Source organism: Papio anubis, chromosome 9 (genome assembly GCF_008728515.1).
Source record: "Papio anubis isolate 15944 chromosome 9, Panubis1.0, whole genome shotgun sequence".
In the NCBI taxonomy this organism is placed as follows: Eukaryota; Metazoa; Chordata; class Mammalia; order Primates; family Cercopithecidae; genus Papio; species Papio anubis.
Genome location: NC_044984.1, coordinates 127,466,945 through 127,486,047, shown reverse-complemented (window position 1 = coordinate 127,486,047; position 19,103 = coordinate 127,466,945). Strand labels below are relative to the sequence as shown.

The 19,103-nt window shown below is 42.6% G+C and overlaps 1 protein-coding gene across 2 annotated transcripts in view; it reads right to left on the bottom strand.

Moving 5' to 3' along the window:
• Positions 1 to 719: 719 nt before the first annotated feature.
• ZNF10 (zinc finger protein 10) overlaps positions 720 to 19,103 on the bottom strand; it is a 34,074-nt gene continuing 15,690 nt past the window's right edge. The window contains exons 3-5 of one of the 2 annotated variants that reach the window (XM_003907423.5): positions 10,519 to 10,645; positions 9,445 to 9,540; positions 720 to 4,481 (exon numbers count right to left, since the gene is read on the bottom strand). In XM_003907423.5, coding sequence (XP_003907472.1) covers positions 3,016 to 4,481; positions 9,445 to 9,540; positions 10,519 to 10,645 — 1,689 coding nt within the window. In that variant the 3' untranslated portion in view covers positions 720 to 3,015. The remainder of the gene's footprint in view (positions 4,482 to 9,444; positions 9,541 to 10,518; positions 10,646 to 19,103) is intronic. The other variant, XM_009182123.4, reaches the window with a different exon arrangement.

Below are 19,103 nucleotides of genomic sequence, written 5' to 3'. Positions count from 1 at the left end.
CCTCCCAAAGTGCTGGGATTATGGGCGTGAGCCACCGTGCCCAGCCTCTAGTTACACGTATGAGCCCTCACACCCCTTTTTTGGAGACAGGGTCTCACCCTGTTGCCCAGGCTGGAGTGCTGTGCTATGATCATAACTCACTGCAACCTCAAACTCTGGTCTCAAGTGATCCTCCTGCCTCAGAGCCTTTTAAGTAGCTAGGACTATAGGTATGCACCACCACACCTAATTTTTAAACTTTCTGTAGAGACAGGGTCTCGCTATGTTGCCCAGGCTGGTCTTGAACTCAATCAATCCTCCTCCCTCAGCCTCCCAAGTTGCTGGGATTATAAGCATGAGCCAACACACCGGACCTTGGTATGAGCTTTTGAAGAAAAAAGAAATTCCATCACTGAGGAGATTATTTTCCTAATTTTAAAAGTAAGATATATTATTTCAGGAGGCTTTGGAAAGAACTGAAAAGTGTAAAAATAGAAAAGGAAACACCAATTTTCCCAATATATAGGCTACTATTAATATTTTGACAAATTTCCTTAGTTTCGGGCAACATTCACTTTTTACAATACATTTATTTTGACATATTTGAGCTTATTCCATATTAACAAGTATTTATCATGCTTTTGTTGTAACACACAATAGCATTTTTCCTGTTACCAAACTTTCTGTGTACATATTTTAATGCCTGCATAATATTCTATTACACAGTTATGCCACAGATATTATGCTAGTGTACATTTTTTCATTTTGCGAATGATGCAGTCATAAATATTTCAGTGATCCTCATACATATTTCTGTCTTCATTACAAGTTAGATCCTTAAGGTGTTAACAATAGTAAGATTATTAATAGCACCTAAGTGCCAGGCACTCTTTTATGTGATTCATACATATCATCTCAATCCACATGACAACACTTTGAGGTAGATACTAGTAGTATCCTCATTATACAGTTGAGGAAATTGAGCCACAGGTTATTAGAAATGTTGAAAGTCCCAGTTAAGTGACTATTCTGCCTTAATGAAAACCATTTCTGATAGGCATGTTATACGTTGGCACGATATGTACACAGTGAGAAGAGCAGCAGGAAACATGGAACCCAGGACCTAGTTCTGAGTCTGACTTCACTGAAAATGTGAGACCTGGGCCAACTCACTTGATCTCAATGACAAGTATGAGCTAGAGGCTGTCATGTTCCTTGTAGTTCTCAAGTCTCCTGATTCTAACCATCATTTCTAGGTTTTTCCTCAGAGAGATCAAGATCTCTGGTTGGCTTCAGCAATACTTCATCTATCATTCAACAATCAATCATTAAGCATCTAGTATTTCTGCTAGAAAATGCTGAATCATGGTCAGTCCCTATACACAACAGATTGATTTATAGAATGAAACAGAAAATTAAAACACATCCTCTTCCTGAATCTTTTGTGGGTTACTAACTTACCAGAGAATCTGAAGACTGGGATCCTCTCCCTAGAATGGAAAACCTTTGTGCAAACAGAATAAATGTGTATACAACATTACAAGTAGTTTATTGATCCTCAGGAATGAAACCTACATCAACTATTTGTCAGTGATTTTCCCAGGTTGTTGAGTTCTGATTTAGGCAAAAGGGAAAAACCATGTATGACTGTAAGGGAAGTGAGAACTCAGTAAATTCTTATAAGCACACAAGCAGATTTCAATTAAATAACAGACATTAGGGTGGGGCAATAATATTAATAATCACAGCCAGTAACTACAGAGAACATAATATATTTCAGGCACTATTCTAAGCTGTTTCTGTTTACTCATTTAATACTCACCATAATCCTACTAGGTAAGTACTATTATTATCACTAATTTACAGAGGAGGGTATCAATAAGTTTGGCACAGAGAAGCTAAGCAGCATGTTCAAGATCACCCAGCTAGTGGGGTTTCAACCTGGGTAGTCTAGCTCAAGTCTATGCTCTTAAACACTAATCTTTCTTTATAAAGATAAAAGACTACCTTGAGACGGAGGGCATCTTTAGGCCGTGCTCTGTTTATCACACGAGGACACTTGCTCTAAATATTGTTTAAATACTTGTTCCCACTAAAATTGGGACCCCTCCCTGGTATGTCCAAATGCCCAGTGTTCCCCTAAGTCCTAACATCCAGAGAATTACTGTGTTTTTAAATTATCAGGAGCTTTTGCAACGCTAAAAAGAGTGGAAAAAGTGGAACTCTGTGACCCAAAACAATTTAGAATAGGAAAGCTCATTAACAGGTGGTACTCAAAAGCTTCTTTGATGGTAGAATACAGAAACTAGATATCCTCTTACAATAATTAAAAGTTTCTTTAATTATTACAGCAACGTTAAACAGACTATAAAACTCAAAGTCCCATTATCTAACAAATCAATTCTGTTCAATTATCTATATACTTTCAATTCTTGCCCACATGCAAATATACTTTAAAATGGGTTAGTACTGGTAGTGGAGATGTGTTGTTTTTAATTGTACTACATTATAAGCATTTTCCTTGCTGTTAACCAAAATACGGTTTCTACCAGACACAGAAAACATACCAAACACTACTAAATGTCCCAGAAGAGAGACAAAGTCAAGTAAACAATGACATATTGACTGAAATATTATTTTCCATCTTTTGTTGCATTAACTGTATCATTTCTTAATTCTCAGCAACAACTCTCCCTACAGTAGCATACTCATTTCTTTTCAAATGAAGGGGTTCTTGCTCAACAACTCACCTATTTAATAATTCCTTCTCAGATTCTAGCATTTAAGACTTGGTCAAGAATGCTCCCAGGCCAATTACTTCTGTAGGAATTCATAAAAAGAAGAAAATCTGATGGATTTGTGTACTGAAATAAAATCTGTGGTTTCTTTCCCTTCCAGGACCAATTCTCTAATGTGCAAAATGATAGTAACAAGACTGAAAGCATTTCCACATAGATTCAATTTGTACAGCATATATCCAGGAGTTCTCCAATGCAAAATAAAGTTATTGCTCTTTGTGAAAAATTCCCGTATTTATTAGTAAGCATTTTCCCTCATATGATTTGCCTGGTATCCAATAAGGTTAGAGGTATTAACAAGCACTGTCCCACACTGATTGCATGTTAAGAACTGCTCTCCAGTGTGAGCTATTTGATGAACTATAAATGGAGAGTTCTGGCTGAAGATAATGCCACACTGATTACATTTATAAGTCTCTTCTCCAATATGAATTCTCTGATGCTTAATGAGGTCATTCTTCCGGATGAAGGCCTTCCCACACTGACAGCATTCATATGGTTTCTCTCCAGTGTGTATCCTCTGATGCACAATAAGGGCAGAACTCTGGCTGAAAGATTTTCCACAATCATGACACTCATATGGTTTCTCTCCAGTGTGGGTTCTTTGATGTGAATAAAGGTGAGAGCTTCGACTAAAACATTTTCCACAATCCTTACACTCAAAAGGTTTTAGTCCAGTGTGAATTCTATGATGCACAACAAGGTGAGATCGCTGGCTATAAGACTTTCCACATTCATTGCATTCATAGGGTCTCACTCTAACATGGGTTCTCTGATGCAGAATGAGATGTGTGCTCTGTCTGAAAGATTTCCCACATTCAGGACATTCATAGGGTTTCTCTCCAGTATGTGTCCTCTGGTGTCTAATAAGCCTAGAGCTATGAACAAAAGATTTCCCACACTGATTACATGTGTACAGTTTGTCTCCTGTATGAGTTCTCTGATGGGTAACAAGGTGAGAGAACCAGCTGAAAGATTTACCACATTCTTTACATTCATAGGGTTCCTCACCAGTATGGGTCTTTTGATGTCCAATGAGGTGAGAACTCCGGCTGAAAGATTTTCCACATTCTTTACACTCATAGGGTTTTTCTCCAGTATGAATAAGCTGATGCCTAGTAAGATTAGAGCGCCAGCTGAAGAATTTTCCACACTCCTTACATTCGTAGGGTTTCTCTCTATGTATGCCCTTTGATATACCAAGAGATGAATCATGAGTAAGAGAGTTATCATTATCAGGGCATTTGTAGGATTTATCACCTGTGTGAGTTCTTGCAAACTGAATAAGGTGAATGTTTTGACAGAAGGCTTGACCACATTCATTACTGTTACTTGCACAGCTTTCCTGATGGCCATTAAGAACTAAATCATGTTTTAAACTTTTAGTATGTGAGTCACGTTTATGGAAATACTCTCTCAGTACCAGCTGAGCAGGAAGAAGACAGTTTCCCCCATATTTACCACTTTCAGAGACTCTCTTCTGAGTAAGTACTTTCTTTTGGGTGAATGCCACTTGCCTCAAATGTCTCTCTGGGTTTTCCTGATACTTGTCTAACTGGTCTTTACATTTCCAGACTTCTTCTAATGACAAATACCAGAGATCATTCCTTGCCATTCCTTCCATTTTAATGTCACAGGATTGCTTATCTTTAAAAATGCTCCTGCTGGAAACTGATGATTTGATTTCAAATGCAGTCTCTGAATCTGAAAGAAATGAAAATCTTCATGTAACTAAAGACAGTATTAAAGTGAGAATGGTAGGAAGTATATGGAGACAAAGTATGCAAGATGTATACAGTTGCTTTCAAATATGGCTTTGTAACTTTGATAGAGAATGAGAAAAGGAAGAATGGAGCAGTAAACAGTAAATGCATTGGGGTATACAGTACTCAAAAGGGGCAAAAGGAGTAAGGAGAAGCCACAGGACTCAGGATATCAATGGTGAGGGTAGAAATAAGGGAAATTACATAAAAAGGACTGCACTTCCATTTCCTAATCCAGATGTTAACAATGCAAGTTCCTCACCTGTCTACTTGTTGTCAGGACTTTCCCCTGACACACATTCTTCACATTACTATCAATTTAGTATTCTTTTTTTTTTGAGACACAGTTTCGCTCTTGTTGTCCGGGCTGGAGTGCAATGGCGCGATCTTGGCTCAATGCAACCTCCGCCTCCCAGGTTCAAATGATTCTCCTGCCTCAGCCTCCCAAGTAGCTGGGATTACAGGTGCCTGCCACCATGCCTGGCTAATTTTTTATCTTTTTAGTAGAGACAGGGTTTCACCATGTTGGCCAGGCTGGTCTTGAACTCCTGACTTCGGGTGATCCACCCACCTTGGCCTCCCAAAGTGCTGGGATTATAGGCGTGAGCCACTGCATCCAGCCCCATTTAGTATTCTTAAACCATGAATACAGACATACATCAGGCAATGCTTTTTATCCAAATCACAGAAGCACTACAGAATAACACCCAGATGACGGACACAACAGACCTGTCAGAGCAGCTGCATGACAAGGTGGAAGAGTAACTGCACAAAAGTTACCAAGATACAAGTTCTAATCTAAGTTTTATACTATTACTAGTGGTGAATTTAGACAAGTTGCTAAACTTTTAAGACTTCATTTTGCTTATCTGTAATTTAAGGATGACAGTATCTGCTATTTCAGATTATCATATTATATAAAGCATGAGCCTATTACAGTCTCTGGCACATTTATGGTCAAAGCAGTAAGATTTACAAGAATCATTATCATTCTTCTCATTTTCTGTTTTGATTTCTTTGTTCTGAAACATAAAGACTTAACAACCAATAGGACTACTACCACAAGATATGAACTTAGAATCTGAGGCCAGACCCATACTCTCTTAGAATTTCTGCCATCTGCTACCTGTGTATATTACTGCAAATTATTTCCCTTGAATAAGAGCTTTATCTGTTTCTCAGTGTCTTTCAGGTAAAATGTATAATCCCAAACCTAAAAAATACACAGATAATACCACTTCATCTTACATGAATGGGGTGACATTAATAATACCACTTCAGGCCGGGCGCGGTGGCTCAAGTCTGTAATCCCAGCACTTTGGGAGGCCGAGACGGGCGGATCACGAGGCCAGGAGATCGAGACCATCCTGGCTAACACAGTGAAACCCCGTCTCTACTAAAAAAAAATACAAAAAACTAGCCGGGCGAGGTGGCGGGTGCCTGTAGTCCCAGCTACTCGGGAGGCTGAGGCAGGAGAATGGTGTGAAGCCGGGAGGCGGAGCTTGCAGTGAGCTGAGATCCGGCCACTGCACTCCAGCCTGGGCGACAGAGCGAGACTCCGTCTCAAAAAAAAAAAAAAAAAAAATACCACTTCATCTTACATGATGGGGTGACATTCCACTCTTACCTAGTATTATGGGTTAAACTGTATCCCCCCCAAAAAGGTATGTTGAAGTTTTAATCCTCAGATTCTCAGAATACGACCGTATTTGGAAATACAGTCTTTCCAGATGTAACAAGTTACGAGGTAGTATCAGAAATAGGATGGGCCCCTAATCCAATATGATGGTGGTCCTCATTAAAAGAGACACAGAGACACAGGGGAAGAGACCACGTGAATATGGAGACCAAGACTGGAATGATATATCCGCAAGCCAAGGAATGCCTGGGGCTAGCAGAACCTGGAAGAGAGAAGGAAAGACACTATCCTAGAAGCGTAACAGAGCCCCACTGACATCTTCATTTTAGACTTACAGCCTCCAGCTGTGACATGATACATTTTGGTTGTTCTGAGCCACCTAACTTCTGGTTCTTTGCTACCGCAGCCCCAGGAAACTAATACACCTGGTAAATGATCCCTCTGCCAGGCCTGGTCCCTAAATGACTTCCTTATACAATCCCACCCCCACCAGTCCTCACTGTCACTTAGCACTTTGTTAGTTCCTAGTTTCTTTCCCATCCTGATGATTTTTAATAGGAAATACACCACCCTTTCCCCCTCTTTCCCCAATCCAGAACATCATAAAATCTTATGGAGAAGTTTTTCAAACTACAAATGCCAACTGGAAGATTTTATGAAGAATATGTATAAGCGGGGTGCTGAGCACTAATGGAGGACAATTCTGAGTGGAGAGTTTGATCATAAGAATGAGGTGCTTTATTAATATCCTAAAATCTTCCACATATTATGTAATATAGCCATGCCAGTAAGTTATTGTGGAAGTTTACTGGACTCATTAATCAACTAATCATCTGATTTTTAAAAATTATCACACATTATATTTTTTGTTTTGATAATGAATTTCACAGCCTTGTAGATTCTGTAAAACTCCATGCATTTAAGCCCATGAAGAAGTCAGTTTTTTTTTTTTTTTTTTTTTTTGAGGCGGAGTCTCTCTCTGTCGCCCAGGCTGGAGTGCAGTGGCGCGATCTCAGTTCACTGCAAGCTCCGCCTCCTGGGTTCATGCCATTCTCCTGCGTCTGCCTCCCGAGTAGCTGGCACTACAGGCGCCCGTCACTACGCCCAGCTAATTTTTTTTGTACATTTAGCAGAGACGGGGTTTCAGTGTTAGCCAGGATGGTCTCGATCTCCTGACCTCGTAATCCGCCCGCCTTTTCTCAATAAAAATATAAACTGCTGGATCCAGTTAATAATTGTTATTTTTGGATACTTGTCAATAGACATTCAGGAAAGCTTACTAGATGAACAAATAGAAAAGAAAGAAAGAAGGTAAGTAATAAAGAAAAAATAACAATATTTCCTCCCATGGTCCCAAGGCAGTTGAAAGACTTGCTTTGAGACAGCATTTTGATACAATCAGCTACAAAGCAAATATTAAAAAGTGAAAAAGAGCTTATGACAATATTTTAAAGTAGAGATTTAAACTAAGTGGAAGTTCAGAAGAGGAAGAGGCCAGTACTTAACGAGGAATCATAAAAGCCTTCATGGGAAAGAACCTGAGGCTAAATTACAGGACAAGTAAGACTTAGATTTAATTTACATCACACTCAAAGTCTGAGATGCAGGGAAATACCTAGAAATAGATTTTCAAAACATTAAATACAGGCCAGGCACGGTGGCTCAAGCCTGTAATCCCAGCACTTTGGGAGGCCGAGATGGGCGGATCACGAGGTCAGGAGATCGAGACCATCCTGGCTAACACGGTGAAACCCCGTCTCTACTAAAAAATACAAAAAATTAGCCTGGCAAGGTGGCGGGCGCCTGTAGTCCCAGCTACTCGGGAGGCTGAGGCAGGAGAATGGCGTGAACCCAGGAGGCGGAGCTTGCAGTGAGCTGAGATCCGGCCACTGCACTCCAGCCTGGGCGACAGAGCAAAACTCCGTCTCAAAAAAAAAAAAAAAAAACAAAAAAAAAACAAAACATTAAATACAGAACTAGATAGAGGCTGGGCATGGTAGCTCACGCCTGTAATCCCAGCACTTTGGAAAGCCGAGGTGGGCGGATCACTTGAGGTCAGGAGTTCGAGACCAGCCTGGCCAACATGGTGAAACCCCATCTCGACTAAAAACATAAAAACTAGCTGGGTATGGTGGTGCATGCCTGTAATCCCAGCTACTTGGGAGGCTAAGGCAGAAGAATCACTTGAACCTGGGAGGCAGAGGTTGCAGTGAGCTGAGATCACGCCACTGCACTCTAGTCTGGGAGACTGAGAGAAACTCCACCTCAAAAAAAAAATAAAAGGGCCGGGCGCGGTGGCTCAAGCCTGTAATCCCAGCACTTTGGGAGGCCGAGACGGGCGGATCACGAGGTCAGGAAATCGAGACCATCCTGGCTAACACAGTGAAATCCCGTCTCTACTAAAAAATACAAAAAACTAGCCGGGCGAGGTGGCCGGCGCCTGTAGTCCCGGCTACTCGGGAGGCTGAGGCAGGAGAATGGCGTAAACCCGGGAGGCGGAGCTTGCAGTGAGCCGAGATCCGGCCACTGCACTCCAGCCTGGGTGATAGAGCGAGACTCCGTCTCAAAAAAATAAATAAATAAAAAATAAAAAAAAATAAAAGATCTAAAGTACAGTAAGAAAAACTGGTGTTTCTGTGAGCAGCCATTCTGGAAAGGAAGGAGAGTTGAGGCAACAGGAATTATGAGCTTTCTGCAGCAGTTTTCTACCTGACAGAAAACAAATTCTCAGAAAAGGTGGTAAGAGTCCTACTCCAGAGCTTGCACAGATAACTGAGTTGTGGGAAGGGGTCACGTGAAAGAAAGAGAGGCAAGGCCGGGCGCGGTGGCTCAAGCCTGTAATCCCAGCACTTTGGGAGGCCGAGACGGGCGGATCACGAGGTCAAGAGATCGAGACCATCCTGGCTAACACGGTGAAACCCCGTCTCTACTAAAAAAAAAAAAAAAAGAAAGAGAGGCAAACATGCAAGAAGTGATTCTATGACAAACAAGAGCACAAGAAGATAGGTTAGTGGTAATAACGGCAATAATCAGGAGAGCGACATGTGCAGCGCTGAAACCAAGCACGTCAACAGACAGAGAAACCTTTACCTCTCAATGCAAATGGAATATAAAGATTGGCAGTGGGGAAATAGGGGCCAGATAAACTCAATCTTCCCATGAAGAAGGACCTGTGAGGAGGGCCAGTTACCACTATCTCTAGAAGTGCTAGCATCTCACAGCTCATCTGGGCTACTGCCTATGACAACTCTTGTCTGGTCCTCACCAGGATGGGCCTCTTGGTGAATCCCTCTCTCCACCAGCCAGGGCTCTTCTCCCTTCTCCAACCGTAGGATCACATCTGGCTTAGTAAGCTGATAACCTGTTCACAGTGAAAGACAACGGGGTAAGAGTCAGGGGAGCTCTGGGGCAGGCACAAAGAAACATCTCAGATTCAACCTGACCCCCCAACCCTCTGCAGGACTGGCAGGGACTCTAAAGTTGACAGAGGCAGGAAAACCTTTTTTATTTTATTTATTTATTTATTTTGAGACGGAGTCTCACTCTGTTGCCAGGCTGGAGTGCAGTGGTACAATCTTGGCTCACTGCAACCTCCGCTTCCCAGGTTCAAGTGATTCTCCTGCCTCAGCCTGCCAAGTAGCTGGGACTACAGGCGCACGCGACCACGCCCACCTAATTTTTGTATTTTTAGTAGGGACGGGGTTTCACCATGTTGGTCAGGATGGTCTCAATCTCTTGACCTTGTGATCCACTCACCTCGGCCTCTCAAAGTGCTGGGATTACAGGCGTGAGCCACCACGCCCAGCCGGAAAACTTTTTTTTTTTTTTTTTTTGAGACGGAGTCTTGCTCTGTCGCCCAGGCTGGAGTGCAGTGGCCGGATCTCAGCTCACTGCAAGCTCCGCCTCCCAGGTTTACGCCATTCTCCTGCCTCAGCCTCCGGAGTAGCTGGGACTACAGGCGCCCGCCACCTCGCCCGGCTAGTTTTTTTGTATTTTTAGTAGAGACGGGGTTTCACGGTGTTCGCCAGGATGGTCTCGATCTCCTGACCTCGTGATCCGCCCGTCTCGGCCTCCCAAAGTGCTGGGATTACAGGCTTGAGCCACCGCGCCCGGCCCGGAAAACTTTTTAAAGAGGCATTTTTTAAAGAGGCATTTTTAAAAATTCAATACATTAAAACAAGTTTTCCACAAAAGCTGGAGTAAAAAAACCCTGTTCTATGCCTCAAAGAAATGAGGTCTCTGAACGCCAAGCCCGTACTCTGATAAGATACATGCTTCAGGGTCTCGTACCTTTTGATCAAAGGAGAACCAAAATCTTCAAAAACAGAGCTAGTCTTACCCAAGGAAACCAAGTTCTTATAGTTCTCCAGCATCACATTTCTGTACACGATCTGCTGAGCAGTGTCCAGCAGCTTCCACTCCTCCCTGGTGAAGTCCACAAATACATCCTTGAAGGTCACCAGTGTCTACAACATCAAACACATTTGCATTGCACCAGATATGTATCTTTGCTATCCCCCTTTCCTGACTGCTAACAGGAAAAGAAATTAAGCTGACAGCACTGGGGCAGGTAAAGTGGATGGACCCCAATTTATTCAAGGAGTGAGTACTATTTATTCTGGTCAGGTCGTAAAAGGAATGGCTATTAGGTACCTACTGTCTGAAAACAAGTTTTATATGATGCTTTAGGTTAAAAAAAACTGTCATAAGAATTTTTATTTAAATTAAATTTTAAACAGCTATGGCAGGGTGAATCATCTATTCTCCCAAAAAGTTAACCCACTTTTACACTATGTAAGATAAAAAACCTAATTCGAGTACACCTTAATGCTTAAGAGATTTACCACCCTAGCCATATTTTATAACCTAAAATAATTACCCAAAACATTTTTCATGACCATTGGTAGGTACTAAAAAACAATGGAAGAGTTGGAAGATTATATTTTAGCAGTAGCAAAACAATTAGACAAAGACACAGGAGATAGATGCAAGGCCCTTATCAGCCACATCAAAAATAAGTGTTGATTATATCTAGAGAAAAATCTATTTCAGTGACTGAGGGTCTCCCATCAAAGACTATAAAGGTCAGAAGACAGTGGAATAATGTTTGTTTGTTTTTAAATGCTGAAAGAACAGACAAACCAGAATTTCTACATCCAGTGAAAATATCTTTCAAAACTGATGCAAAATAAAGATATTCTCAAACGAACTAAAACTAACACAATTTGTTGGCAGAAGATCTGCTCTAGAAAATGTGCTGAAGGAAGTTCTTCAGGCAGAAGGGAAATGATACCAGAGAGAAACCTGAAATCTCAGAAAGGGAAGATAAGTAACAAAAACACTAGATATCTGGGTAAATATAATAGATTTGTTTTCTTCTCTTAAATGTTTCAAAAATATATAGAACAGCTGAAAGACCTGTAATATTTTCTGGTGCAGTTTCTCAATACACACACAACTTTAACATAAAGGGAGGGACATAAAGGGACCTATACGTTGTAAGGCTTCTAGATTTTGCTTGAAGTGGTAAAAATTAACTCTAAGTGGACTGTAAAAGATTAGGTATGTATATTCTCATTCCTACAGCAGCCATTAAAAAGTACAAAAATATGAAGCTAAAAAACCAAGACATTAAGTGAAATACTAAAATATATTCAAATAATCCAAATAAAGGCAGTAAATTAAGAAGTGGGAAAAGATATACAGAGAACATATAATAAAATAACACACTGAAATTCAATTGTATCAATAATAACATTAAACAAAAATGGTCTACACATAACAATTAAAAAACAGGTCACCGGCCGGGCGCGGTGGCTCAAGCCTGTAATCCCAGCACTTTGGGAGGCCGAGACGGGCGGATCACGAGGTCAGGAGATCGAGACCATCCTGGCTAACATGGTGAAACCCCGTCTCTACTAAAAGATACAAAAAACTAGCCGGGCGTGGTGGCGGGCGCCTGTAGTCCCAGCTACTCCGGAGGCTGAGGCAGGAGAATGGCGTGAACCCGGGAGGTGGAGCTTGCAGTGAGCCGAGATCCGGCCACTGCACTCCAGCCTGGGCAACAGAGCGAGACTCCGTCTCAAAAACAAAAAAAAAAAACAACAAAAAAACAGGTCGCCAAAATGTATTAAGAAAAAAAAAAAGCAACCGGGTGCAGTGGCTCACACTTGTAATCCCAGCACTCTGGAAGGCTGAGGCAGGTGGATCACTTGAGTTCAGGAGCTCAAGACAAGCCTAGCAATATGACAAAACCCTGTCTGTACAAAAAATACAAAAATTAGCCAGGCATGGTGGCATGTGCCTGTAGTTTCAGCTACTCGAGAGGCTAAGGTGAGAGGATCACTTGAACCCAGGAGGCAGAGGTTGCAGTGGGCTGTGATCACACCACTGTACTCTAGCTTGTGCAACAGAGTGAGAACCTGTCTCAAAAAAAAAAAAAAAGAAAAAAAAAAGGCAACAGCAAAAACCACAAGCCTTGAGCCCAGGAGTTTCAGACCAGTCTGGACAACACAGGGAGATCCTATGTCTACAAAAAATTTAAAAAGTAGCCAGATGTGGTGGCTCAAGCCTGTAGTCCCAGGTACTAGGGAGACAGGTGGGAGGATCACTTGAGTCCAGGAGTTTGAGCCAGACTGCAGTGAGCTGTGATAACACCACTGCACTCCAGCCTGGGCAACAATGAGACCCTGCCTCAAAACAAACAAACAAACAAAAAAACCACAAGCCTCGACTATCTGCTACCTAAAAAAAAACATTGGGCCGGGTGCTGTGGCTCACACCTGTAATCCCAGAACTTTGGGAGGCCAAGGCGGGCGGATCACCTAAGGTCATGGGTTCGAGACCAGCCTGACCAATGTGGAGAAACCCTGTCTCTACTAAAAATACAAAATTAGCTGGGTGTGGTGGCACATGCCTGTAATCCCAGCTACTCGGGAGGCTGAGGCAGGAGAATTGCTTGAACACAGGAGGTGGAGGTTGCAGTGAGGTGAGATACCGCCATTGCACTCCAGCCTGGGGAACGAGAGTGAAACTCTGTCTCAAAAAAAAAAAAAAACAATATTGAATACAACCTAGAGAGGTTACAAGTAAAAGGACAGAAACAGATATATTATGGAAACACTAATCATACGAAAGTTAGAGTGGCTGCATTAATATCAGACAACATAGAATTAACAACAAAGAATATTAGCAGAGATAAAGAGGGATATTACATACTGATAAATGTGTCAATCTGCAAAAAAATTTCAAATCCTAAATAGACCAAAATGTAACACATAAATTTATAAAATTTCTATAAGAAAACATAGGAAAAAAACATTTGTCATTTTGAGTTCTTCAGAGGGTTCTTAGCAGTAATACCAACAGCATGATCCATAAAAGAACAAATTGATATGCCAGGCATGGTGGCTCACGCCTGTAATCCCAGCACTCTGGGAGGCCGAGGCAGGATGATCACCTAAGGTCAGGAGTTCAAGACTAGTCTGGCTAACATGGTGAAACACCATCTCTACCAAACATACAAAAATTAGCTGGGCATGGTGGTGCATGCAAGAAATCCCGGTTACTTGGGAGGCTGAGGCATGAGAATCGCTTGAACCCTGAAGGCAGAGGTTGCAGTGAGCTGAGATTGCGCCACTGCACTCCAGCCTAGGCGAGAGAATGAGACTCTGTCTCCAAAAAAAAAAAAAAAAGAACAAATTGAAAATTGACAAAGTGAGCGCTTCACCAAAACTAAAAATGTTTTTTCTCTTCAAAAGACATTGCTAAGAGAAGGAAAAGACAAGCCAGAGACCAGGAAATAATATTTGCAAATCACATTATCTGACAAAGAACTTGTACGTGTAAGGTACAGAGAACCCTCAAAACTCAATAAGAGGCTGGGCACAGTGGTTCATGTCTGTAATCCCAGCACTTTGGGAGTCCGAGACAGGCCTCAGGAATGCCTCGGGATGGCCCGAGTTCAGGAGTTCGAGACCAGCCTGGGCAACACAGTGAAACCCCGTCTCTACTAAAATACAAAAAAAAAAAGAAAAAAATTAGCCAGGTGTGGTGGCGTGCACCTGCAGTCCCAGCTACTCAGCAGGCTGAGGCAGAAGAACTGCTCGAACCCGAGAGGCAGAGGTTGCAGTGAGCTGAGATCGTGCCACTGTACTCTACTCCAGCCTGGGCTACACAGCAAGACTCCATCTCAAAAAAAAAAAAATACAACAACTCAGTAAGAAAACAGACTAGTTTGAAAACTAAGCAAAAGACTAAAATAAACATTTCACCAAAGAAGAATATAGGTAGTTGATAATAAATAAGCACATGAGCCGGGCGCGGTGGCTCAAGCCTGTAATCCCAGCACTTTGGGAGGCCGAGGCGGGCGGATCACGAGGTCAGATCGAGACCATCCTGGCTAACACAGTGAAACCCCGTCTCTACTAAAAAATACAAAAAAAACTAGCTGGGCGAGGTGGCGGGCGCCTGTAGTCCCAGCTACTCGGGAAGCTGAGGCAGGAGAATGGCGTAAACCCGGGAGGCGGAGTTTGCAGTGAGCTGAGATCCGGCCACTGCACTCCAGCCTGGGTGACAGAGCAAGACTCCCTCTCAAAAAAAAAAAAAAAGCACATGATGCTTAGTGTCATTACTTATTAGGGAAATGAAAGTTAAAACGACAGTGAGATACTGTAAAGACACTTATTAGAAAGGGTAAACTTTTAAAGTGTGTGATACCAAGTGCTGGTGAGGATGCAGAATAACTGCCACTCTCACACATCACTGTGAGAATGCGAAAATGCTACAACCACTTTGGAAAATTTGCATATTTTTCATAAAGTTAAATGTATACTCTTGGCACACACCTATCATTCTCTTGGCTAAATACCTGAGTGTGAAAATTTATGTCCACACAAAAACCTGTATGCAAATGCATAAACCTGAGAAAGGGCTTTATCTAAAACTGGCAAAAACTGGAAGAAACTCAAATGTCCCTTAACACGAAATGCATAAACAAAGCATCGTACAGCCACACAATGCAAATCTACTCAGCAATAAAAAGGAATATCCTACTGACTCATGCAGCAACAGATGAACCTCCGATCATTATGCTTTATGAAAGGAGCTAGAGGCTACATGCTATGTGATCCCATTTATATGACATTCTGGAAAAGGTAAAAATCAATAGATCAGTGGTCAAGGGGCTGGAGGGGGAGGAAGCACGGACTATATACAAAGGGGTTGCACATAGGGAATTCTAGGATCATGGGTTTGCCCTGTAACTTGGTGGGTTTTTTTGTTGTTTTGTTTTTTTTGAGATGGAGTTTCACTCTTTCACCCCGGCTGGAGTGCAATGGTGTAATCTTGGCTCATTACAACCTCCGTTCCCCGGGTTCAAGCGATTCTGCTGCCTCAGCCTCCCAGGTAGCTGGGTTTATAGGTGCTGGCCACCACACCCAGCTAATTTTTGTATTTTTAGTAGAGACGGGGTTCCACCATGTTGGCCAGGCTGGTCTCGAACTCCTGACCTCGGGTGATCCACCCTCCGCCTCAGCCTCCCGAAGTGTTGGGATTACAGGCGTGAGCCACTGCGCCCGGCCTGCTCTGTATCTTGAATGAAGTGGTAGCTACACAACTATATACGCTTGTCAAAAATCACAGAACTGTAAATCCAAAGGGGAAAATGTTACTGTGTGTAAATTGAAACATAAATAAAAATATTTAAAATGGAATGTTCTATGAGATCTGTATGCTGGATATCTTCTCTCCTTCCCTCCAGGTTTCCTCTCCACCCTACTCTGTTCCAAGGGAGGGCGAGCTGTGTGGATTATACCAAAGATTTCTCTTGCCCTCTGCCTTTCTGATTTATTTCACCAATGGAGATCACCAGTTGGATATGGCAAGCTGCCCCAGTGCAGTGGTGGTGATGTGATGGAGGTACATTCCCTTGACAGATGGGAACAGCCTCTGTGAACCACAAGTCTGGTTTCCAGAACCTGTCCCTGTTCTCATCCCTTCAGGCATAATGGTGATGACACTCTGCTCCCACCTCATTCTCATATTCCTGAAGTTAAGTGTGCCTGCTACTTTCCACTAGTCCTTGACTCATTCATTGCTGTTCATGGTTTCAAAGAAGCCTGCCCAGTTTTAACTTAAGTGGCTATCTGATTTCTGGTCTGGTGGTTTTAGCATTCCCATAAGAAATACACTGCACTTTTATTGTAAACACAGAGACAAAGCATGTCATGGTGACACTACTAAAAGGAAATGTGCATGAGATGTCAGTTAATAACCGGATTTGAAATCAGGCGAATCCGTGGTCAAATCTGTACATCTTAAATTTTTTTTTTTTTTGGCGGGGAGCAGCGCAGGGGACAGAGTTTTGCTCTAACGTCTGGGCTGGAGTGCAGTGGCATGATTTCGGCTCACTGCAACCTCCGCCTCCCGGGTTCAAGCAATTCTCCTGCCTCAGCCTCCTGAGTAGCTGGGACTACGCCACCACACGCCTGGCTTATTTTTGTATTTTTTAGTAAAGACGGGGTTTTACCATGTTGGCCATGCTGGTCTCAAACTCCTGACTTCAGGTGATCTGTGCACCTCGGCCTCCCAAAGTGCTGGGATTACAGGTATGAGCCACCTCACCTGGTCTGCACACTTTAAATTTTGGATTGGATGATGTTTGTTTATTTAACCTCACCACGAGTCAGTTCTCTTAGCTGTAAAATACCATCTGTCTCATAGTATCATACACACTAACACACAGTACAATACAGTGTTAAAGAAGACAGAGATGAGAAGTGCCATCCGCTGCAGTCCAGCATACGCAGACATAACAAGAAGCTATATAGACTAAGTAAGCCTTCATTCCTCCTGGTACTTTTGAAATCTTGTGTGCTTCTTGTTCTTTGCTGTAAGTAAGCATTATCCTGAATTGTGTTGTTTATTGTTTTTTAAATGCCTTCATTTCAATTGTAAATGAACAACTGTTTGGCCAGGCGGGGTAGCTCACACCTTTAATCCCAGAGCTTTGGGAGGCCAAGACAGGCGGATCACCTGAGTTCAGGAGAATGAGATTGGCTAACACAGTGAAACCCTGTCCACTAAAAATACAAAAAATTAGCCAGGCATGGTGGCACATGCCTGCAGTCCCAGCTACTTGGGAGGCTGAGGCAGGAGAATCACTTGAACCTGGGAGGTGGAGGTTGCAGTGAGCTGAGATCGCACCACTGGACTCCAGCCTGGGTGACAGAGCGAGACTCTATCTCAAAAAAAAAAAAAAAAAAGAATAACTGTTTGCAAATACCTGTTTTTGAATTTTTGATCAGCACAAATTGCTGATCTTTTTCTTGTATTAGCCTTAGCCTCCAGTCCATTTTAAATATAACACTTATCTCATTCCATTCTGTCATATTTTCTACTACTATTCTACTCTTTTTATTTTGTATATATTTGAAAATTTCTATAATAAAAGAAGAGAGGGAAAGACCAAAGCCCACAGTGATGTCTTCTTCCTGACTCACCTTTTAGTCAATAAAGCAGCATGTTACAGTTGAGTCATATTCTCATTCCTGCAAAACCATCTTTCCCTATACTGTACACATTGGTTTTCATTTTAACTCGCAGAAGACTCTGGCTCAGCCTCCTTCACAAGCTCATCAGCTCAACCAGCCTCATCAGTTATCTCTTGGTATTTGTTTCAGTTCTTGTTGGCCTTGTTATCACTGTGTATCCTTCTGTGAGGAGTCTCATTAGCCCCATGCAAACATATCTGTGTTGCAGTCAGTGCCAAACAGGCCTAGAAGGCCCACACTGCCCATATTCCCCTCTTGGTTCTGTGTTTGGGCTGCACTAAACTGCTTTTACCTCTTCAAACAGGCCATGCTCTCTCAAAAGTCTGGGCCTTCACATACGCGGCTCTCTCATATTTCTCTGGACAATCACAAGTCATCCTTAATGTGTTGGCATAAATGTGATTTCAGCAAGTTTTCTTCTGAACCTTTCAATTATTTAAATATCCTCATGTTAAATGCATATGCCAAACACCTGCCCAGAGCACTCCAATGTGGGGCTGAGCCCTCCAGACAGGCCAGGGAACCTCGGCTCCAGTCTCACCTTCCTTCCCCAGATTACCTGTCAAGGTCTGCATGAAGGACCCTCCAGAGGAAGAAGCTGAATAGGCACCACAACCAGTCTCTCAGCCTGGATGTCCCCAGGCCACACTGCTCACTGAGGTTCTGTTCTCCTCAGAGTTCTTTGCACCTTGTTTGCAGTTATCCTTTGATAACTATGTAACTTGTCCCTGAGTTCCTCCAAATGGGTTCCCCACGGAGGACTTAACACAGTAAGCACCACACCCAGGACAGTCAGGCCTGAGAGAAACCACAGAGAGACATCAACATTCCCAGTTCTCTCTTCTTTTTGGGAAGAAGTCTGATGTCACCTCACTTGATTCCCACCAATGTTACTGGTTTTTTTTTTTTTTTTTTTTTTTGAGACGGAGTCTCGCTCTGTCTCCCGGGCTGGAGTGCAGTGGCTGGATCTCAGCTCACTGCAAGCTCCGCCTCCCGGGTTTACGCCATTCTCCTGCCTCAGCCTCCCGAGTAGCTGGGACTACAGGCGCCCACCACCTCGCCCGGCTAGTTTTTTGTATTTTTTTAGTAGAGACGGAGTTTCACCGGGTTAGCCAGGATGGTCTCGATCTCCTGACTTCGTGATCCGCCCGTCTCGGCCTCCCAAAGTGCTGGGATTACAGGCTTGAGCCACCGCGCCCGGCCCAATGTTACTGTTAAACTTGCGTTGTGTTTCTTTTGTATTAAAAGGAAATAAAACTACAACTACAAATAAAGTAAACAAAAACCTAATCCTAGTCTGCTGGAGAAGAAGATATAATTTCTGAAGTTCTCTGGCAAAGGGACTAAAACAAAAAGGAATTCCCAGTTGGAA